Below are 7811 nucleotides of genomic sequence, written 5' to 3'. Positions count from 1 at the left end.
GATTGGAACACTCTCCGAGTTTTCGCGGAGTTTTTTCCTTTTTTGCCGGCTCCCTGAATAACCCCATTAAATGTGGAAGTTTTTTCGGTTCTTTAAAAAAAACTACTCTCAGAAATGAGTAGAGCTCCGAGATCCCTCATGTGTTACCATTAGACTTCTTACAGGATTTAGGATATGTCTTCGCAAAGTCCGAGAGTTTCGATAGCAAAAGACTCAAGTTTTAATAGGGGTGGGGACAAGCAAAAACAACTGTCGCGAAATTTTGTTCATGCAAGCGTCTCGAGGAGTTAAACTTGTGGGATGAGTGTTGAAGATGTTGCGCCGCTATCAACTGAGCCTCGCGGACACTAAGAATTGTACACCGTTACGCTGAAAAATCTTCTGTTCTCCTCCTTTAAGAATGTTGCCCATTTTGCTCGTGCGGAAAACGTAACAGATGCGTATCTGGCTCTAGAAAACAAAAAAGACTCACGCAGAGGTAGTACACAACTTTAATTCTCCACATTTTGACGCAGTGAATCGAAGTCTGAAAATTTAGTTTTTGAATTAGGGGATCAGAAGAACATATAGAGTAAACACTCTAATAGACTTTGAAACAATTTATCTCAGTTTCTGTGAAAGATATCAAGAAGTGTTTGATTGACAAAATATCTCTGACATTATAATAAACACTTAGTCCGTTGACCACTTTTTGATATCTCTTACAGAAATTGAGAAATATGACCTCAAAGTAAACGGTACGGATGGTATTGTATTAAAGTGTTTACAGTACATAACTAACGACAAAACTGTATGAGAGGCATGATATCTACGTGGTTCATTTTTAGGCCAAAATGCAAAAAAGTGTATGGGAAAGGGGGACCGGGTTATGGTTTTCTATTTTATCTCTATTCAAAGCATCAACGAGATGCAAAAATGATGGGAAAACGATTGGGAGAACACTGACCACCTATTGGTTCTATTTGCAATCTTCTATTCGAAAGTGGGCGGAATATTCGAGATGGCACGGTTCCGTGACACATTCGGAGGGTGTTTTCCATGTTTTGCTGAATCATATCTGAAAAAAACAATGTCGATCACCAAATTCATCACTAAATTTCGTAAGATTAGTCATAGGAGTATCTACTGGCTAGATGAAAATAAATCTGATGGGAATTGTAAAAACTAAAAAAACGGGGGACTCACCAATCGAATTGTGAATTCGATTTCGGATTTCTGAATATGATAAGGATTATATTTAAATAACAGTGTAGTGAAAACGTCATTTTGCCCAAGAGCATCTCTGTTGGGCTGGCGAGGAAGTACACGAATGGTGTCACATTGGTGAAGAATAAGAAGAAAACGCTAGGAAGAGAGGGAACACGGAGTGAGAGATAAATGGACATTAGGAGGATTAGAGAATAGGTGGCATTGCGTCATTCAACTTCTGTTGAGTAACACCATATCAAAAAGTATGACCTGAAGAAGAAGAAGAAGAAGAAGAGCCGCATGCCACATTTGAATTATACAGTAATTCTTGGAGATCGGAATCGTTAAGGGAATTTGGGAAAACATTCCTGTTGTTTTTTTCAGAATACCTGGCAGATCCTACTGAAACCTAAAACAGGGTTTGTTAGAGTCGGAGGGCTCAGTGGGATCCGTGGGATCCCAGGCGTTCCTAATGAAGACAGAATTCATAGAGAGGGCCTCCAAAATTATACGGATTTCAAGAGGGTTCCCATTAGTTTTTCTTAATAATTTTTAGATTGGTTGCTTGACACAGTTTATTTCCATTGTTTGGAAAAAATGAGAAAAAAAACAGATAAGAATGATTTGCGATGCAGGTCTTTGTGATTTTTATAATCCTTGATTGTAGAATTTGAACCAGCAGTTTCAGTATACCAGCACTAAATTGTCTTCTCATCAGACCCTTTCTTAATACCTGAACTAGAAATGTGGGCTTAGCATGTTTCAATTTTTCGTTTTTAGATCTGAAAAAGGATCCACTATGTCAGCTACAGAGCAGAAAACGGAACAATTATTCGAAGATTTGCAAAAAGAATCTGACACATTAATTTTTTAAGACGGTTTATTTCCATATTCACAACAATAAAAATTATATTACAGTATCATGAAACCCGCAGTCAGCGCCAGGACTACAGAGTTGTATCAATGAGATTCGGAATCGAAACTTTTCCAATCGAGTCCTTCCTTGTTCAACGGTGTTTTCAGTGCTTCATCTTCTGGTTTAGAAGATTCGCACCTCACAGATATATCTTATCTTTCTCGTCACGTGCTCTTCTTATCTTTGCGATCTCAATTCCTTGTTGAATGTCCCCTTCCAGATTCTTTCAAAGCTTTTCGTCTTTTGTCGCAGAGCACCTTATCTTATCGTCCATCTCCCTCACAAGTGCACCGCCCAAATTCAATATGTGTCTGCTAGAACAACACCTGTAATCCTTTGCGCAACGGACCATTGTACGCAAACACATCTCTTTCCTCATCTGTTGATTGGAATACGATCCGTTTTATGATCCCAAAAGATTTACGACTCTGTTGTTGCATTAGTTCTTGGAGTGAGCTCAGATGACGTTAAACTCCACCTTCCTTCTCTAAATGAGATTCTATGACCTGTTCTCTTATAGTTAGCTCTTCTTGATCGATTTCTTGATTGAACCCACTGCCTTCTGGTCCAGTTGTGTTCGATTTTAACTCAATCAATAGAACGCGCTGTGGGATGTCTTCTTCTTTTCCACAGGGGTCTATTTTACCAGTCAATAGTCGATAAGATAGAACCCAGAATCGTTCATACCTCATTTCATTCCTTCTCTATTCCATTCGATGGTTGACTCTTTCTGTTTCTCCAGAGCTCCTAGATTGATTTCTCTATTTTCCTCACATCACTTTACGATCTATCCTCTCAGCATGTCCCCTCTTCCTATCGTTTTGTATGGAAAACTGTTTCTTGAAGAGGCCTTGTGATCAGGCTGGAATTTTGAGAGGGGGCGTATAAATAATGGAGCTGAATCCTTCTTCTTTTACCATTGTTCTTTTTTGCCAAGTTCTCCAACACAATCGCCCAATTTACAGAGAGAAGATGGCTGGTTACCGAGAGAAGATGGCTGGTGACGAGTCGCTCATCCAGTCGGATCCAAAAGTAGAGGACCGCGTCGAGACACCGTCCACCAAGATGACCGCCTGTGAGCGTCTTCAGAGCTACACCCCAGGATTATTGCTCCAAGTCTTTGCTCTTTTAAAGTTCTCCTTCGTTCTCTATCTTTCGATCAACGGTCGCTGGAACGAGAAGGAGATGCCAATTGTGATTCTGGTGTTGGGTCACAACACTCTTCTTCTCTTGGCTGCCACTTTCCAAGACTTCTGCACTTTGGTCCTCTGTTGGATCACTACCGTAAGTTGACCCCGATTATTTACGCACTCTAACTGTATATTTGCAGTGTGCCACCTTCATCCTGCACATAATACTTCTTGTCACCGTCCCAATTTTCGTCACCAGCTACTTTGCTTCCGATACCGCTCGCACTGTCAGAATCCCCAATGAGTGGAAGCTCTTCCGTGAACTCATCAACTATCAATCGGCTGAGGAGAGAAGATTCAACGATGGGATTCAGAATGGAATGAACGTCGAGATGTTCCTCGTGGTATTGGTCTTCAGTGAGTTAGAAACTTGTAACATACAGATTGACTAATTCCTATTTTTCAGTCTTCGGAATTCAAATGGCCTTGATAAATTCGACACTCAACGCTAAATTGGATCAGTTGAAGCGCGAGAAGCAACTCCGCGAGAAAAGAAATTCTGTCTACTTGGTCTAATTACTGTTTTCAATATCTCCCGTTTAATATAATCACTCATAACGTTTATCCAATAAACCTGCAAATTTGATTCCGTTTTTGTTTAAAATCTGGGTTTTTTGGTCCCAGAAAGCAGTCCGAAGTGACTCCCAGATCACCAAGATTTCCAATTTGGAAACCAGTGCGACCGTAAGCCCATTTTTGTAGGTCGAAACCCACAAAAATTCATATCATTCCTATTTCTTCTTCCATAAACTATTCCGACAAAATCCACAATGGAAGACACGAGACAGTTTCGATTGTACGAATCACTGATGAACTTTGGTCGGCTTGTCAGAGAAAAAAATCACCAACTCCCCCATGTTTCCAATCTTTTTTGCCACGGTGCAGTTCTGTGTCGTCGCCTCTATTTCCCTTTCCATTCAGTTGTTCACTTTTTCCAACAATGTGCGAGCCTCCATCTTTTCCTCCACCAGCGTACGAAGATTCATCTCCTCCACCATCTGCTCCAGTAGATGAATCTACACAAGTTGCTGTTCCAATCGAAGCACCACCAAATGACCGATATCCCGGAGTTTGTAAGCCAGATACTGATGTTCGAACTGCTATTTTCAATTTCATGCTGTGGAATTGGTTCTTCACTACTCCGATTATGTACGTTGCTCGTATCTACGGAATCTTTGCCATTCCATTCAACTACAATGTATTCGTTACGGCAGCTGTCACATATCAACATCCAGATTGCTTGAAACTTCTGATGCGGTTTGCTGTAAGCCATTGGTAACTAACATAGAAACATGAAAAAGTTCCAGAACACCTTCCAAGTTATTCTTTGGACAGCCGGCCCTGTATACTTCTTGTTCTATATCATAACTTACAAAAGTTCATCTGTTTTAGAATTCATCACTGTTTTCTGTGCCATTGTTTACTTCTTGGTTGCCTCAGCCAGTAAGAACCTATTGAAAGATACAGTAAAAAATCTGAAAATTTTCAGCGATGCACCACCAAGAAGCCCTTGCCAAACAAGTCAGAGCATTGGTCCAGGCCGAGAAAAAGAAAAAAATGAATACTAATCAAGCTTAAGAAGTGATCTAAATATAACTTTTATGTTGAGAAATGAAAATTCGCAATCCCAGTAGAATAAAATGTGTAATGTTTATCTTGAACAAAAGTGTACTCGAACAACCAAGTGAAGAATGATTCAATCTATTTTTTTTTCTCCGAAAGCTTTCTTGCTGAAAAAACAAGGTTTTCTTCCCTTCCTCGATATCATTCAATTAGTCTTCGCTCTACAAAAGTTTTCTAGATCTGTCAAATTTTGTGGCTTTACAAAAGTCTTTACCGTACTCCTCTAATAAAAGCCCACCCAAACCGTCAACTTTCAGCTCTATTATCTCGATTTCTGTGAAAGATATCAAAATTTTGGAAACTATTAAATTATTTATCATGATATCAAAAATATTTTATCAGTTGACAAGTTTTTGATATCTGTCACAGGAATCGACATAATTGAGCTCATAGTGGACGGCAGAGATGAGCGGAAGAGATTTACGGAAATTTACGGAAGACGGTTTATTTTCAAAAAAATGTTACCAAAAAGTTGTGATCGGGCAAAATTTAGATCTCAATGAGAGTTATTTATTCGTATAAAAGTCATCTCATAATAGTGATGGGCATACTTGTAATCCGGGCCTTTGCCGGGTCTTCGCGGGCCCTGTCATAACTTCTTTCAGAATCAATGTTTTCGAACCAACTGAATCAGGTATGATAGAGCTCCACGAGTACTACAAAACGGTATTATTTGGAATACTGTATCTTGTCTATGAAAAGAGTTACAGAGCAAAAGGAGCAAAAAAAGCAGGCTCGCCCCGGGCCTGCCGGGCCCTGCGAGAAAAGCCACTTTATGATCTGTAGCTTTGTTCATAGATAAGATACAGTATTCCAAATAATACCGTTTTGTAGTACTCGTGGAGCTCTATCATACCTGATTCAGTTGGTTCGAAAATATACATTCTGAAAGAAATTATGGCAGGGCCCGCGAAGGCCCGGCAAAGGCCCGGATTACAAGTATGGTGATGGGGAGTTGAGATATGGCGTTTCTTCCATGTTCCGTCTTCCGTCTGGCACACGGAAGACATAAGACGGAAGAAAGACTCTATTTAAATAATCAAACAAAATTTCGAAACAATTTTTATACCAATAAATAACTCTCATTGAGATCTACAATTTGGTCGGTTGACAGCTTTTTGGTTAGCATTTTTTCATTTCGAAAAATAAACCGTCTTTTCGGTAAATTTCCGTAAAATTTTTTCCGCTCATCTCCTGTGGACGATTATATAAACTTTTTCGAAATTCGCCTTTTTTCAGTTTGAAACCAAAATCTCCTTTAAATGAATTATTTTTTTAAACTTGTCAACTACAAAAACAATAACCTATTTTCGATTGATATTCACTGAAATTTTCAGACCAAGCAATCAATTTCTTACCACTTTTGTAGAGCTTTAAAGATTGCAGTTTCAGCTGTAAATGTCGAAAGAGTTTTGTCTGCTATTGTAGATCAAATGATTTGAATACGATCTCTAATTTTTTGGGGTCAAATGTCTACAACAAACTGTCTGTTGCACCGATAACCGGGTACATTGTTGACCACTCATTTCCCCAGGAACCCTCCTTCTCTTCACCTGTCCAACCCCAAACGTATTCCTTCATACTCCCTCTGTTCTTCTCTCATTTCTTATTCTTTTTTGTTACAGTCTAACTCTATTAACCATCTACCAAAACCATGACGGTTTCCTACGAAAAAATGAACCCACCATATGAAAATGCATCAGTTCTACGAAGAATTCGAAAGGTCGATTGTCGTGTGTGGTTCTTCATGCTTATCGTTGGAGGCATCGCATTCGATGTTACCAAACTGGAGTATTTGGTTCAATATGGATTCAAAATCAATACTATTCACATTCCAATATACCTGATTTTCAACGCATTTCTCATGTATGCAGCTGTCTGGAACCACAGAATCCCAATGAAAATTGTCAAAGTTTATTCGGTAAGTTTCAAATTTTCAGTCAGTAGAACCTAAAACTTTTCAGCTTGTACTCCTCCTGTTCTCCACCATCATCGCAACGTTGGCACCAATCTGGATGGTTTTCGAGTTTAAAAACGGCGCTCCAGAACATATTCGTTTTATGATGGAGCATGGAGACAGTCATCCAATGGAGTTTCGTCAAAGTTTGGGATACTGTATCCTTCTAGAGCTGACGCTGGTTTTTGATGCTGGATGTAAGTTATACTTCGTGATTGATAAAAATTGAACTTTTTCTACATTTCAGATTACGCTCTTCAAATGTATTTGGCGCGAAAGGTGATTCAAAAAATCGAATGTGAGAGGAAGCAAACTCCAATCGAGATGGATCCAATTTATGTTGCATAAGACCCTTCCTCGACCTCTTGTATTAATTTCTATTTTGCACCAAGAGCATTTTTTTTGCTCCCTATACATCTCTTCTGTCTTACTATCACTTCATAACACCCTTCCATTTTATCTTGTTTTTTTATGCTCAACCCATTTTCCCTCTCTTTGTATTCTTATTAGAATTTGTTGTTGAAAAACAATAAATTGTTGTCTGGGAACTACATCCAATTTCTTTTTCATTGCCAATGGCAACCGTTATGGCTTTTTTGAGTCTGAGAGCGTCATCGAAATGGCAGCCGGGTCACAAGACATGAAAAAGAGCAAACGAAGAATCGTCATGGTTAAAATTCGAAAGTTTCGAGAATCCCACAACATTTTCGAATAGAAAGAATCAAGAAAAAAGCAATAATTGCTGGTTCCCACTTGGGTTCAAGCGAGGGGGTCAGAAAGCGCGCCCCAGCAAACTCGTCGGCCAGAAGAAATTTAATAAATTTAAAGTGGACGCGCACTTGAGTTCAAGCGAGGGGGTCAGAAAGCGCGCCCCAGTAATTTTTCAAAAATTCTCAATTCGCTGCCGAACTTCGTTGGCTGAGTATCACAGTTTTAA

The 7811-nt window shown here is 39.3% G+C and overlaps 3 protein-coding genes across 3 annotated transcripts; all 3 read left to right on the top strand.

Annotated features, from left to right (window-relative positions):
• Positions 1-3076: 3076 nt before the first annotated feature.
• CBG09900 lies at positions 3077-3810 on the top strand (the record flags this gene model as incomplete). Its single annotated transcript, XM_002641548.1, has 3 exons — positions 3077-3388; positions 3435-3651; positions 3701-3810. 3 exons carry the CDS (start codon positions 3077-3079, stop codon positions 3808-3810), a joined length of 639 nt encoding a protein of 212 aa, XP_002641594.1.
• Positions 3811-4234: 424 nt separating this feature from the next.
• CBG25889 lies at positions 4235-4872 on the top strand (the record flags this gene model as incomplete). Its single annotated transcript, XM_045244189.1, has 3 exons — positions 4235-4558; positions 4602-4737; positions 4784-4872. The coding sequence occupies 3 exons, from the start codon at positions 4235-4237 to the stop codon at positions 4870-4872; spliced, it is 549 nt and encodes a 182-aa protein (XP_045098963.1).
• Positions 4873-6571: 1699 nt separating this feature from the next.
• On the top strand, positions 6572-7222 carry CBG09898 (the record flags this gene model as incomplete). Its single annotated transcript, XM_002641547.1, has 3 exons — positions 6572-6838; positions 6882-7071; positions 7122-7222. 3 exons carry the CDS (start codon positions 6572-6574, stop codon positions 7220-7222), a joined length of 558 nt encoding a protein of 185 aa, XP_002641593.1.
• Between the last annotated feature and the right edge of the window lie 589 nt (positions 7223-7811).

The sequence above is a fragment of the Caenorhabditis briggsae genome (assembly GCF_000004555.2).
Source record: "Caenorhabditis briggsae complete genome, chrIII, whole genome shotgun sequence".
Taxonomy (NCBI): Eukaryota; Metazoa; Nematoda; class Chromadorea; order Rhabditida; family Rhabditidae; genus Caenorhabditis; species Caenorhabditis briggsae.
Note: the sequence above shows the minus strand (reverse complement) of the source record. Positions and strands in the feature narration are given on the sequence as shown.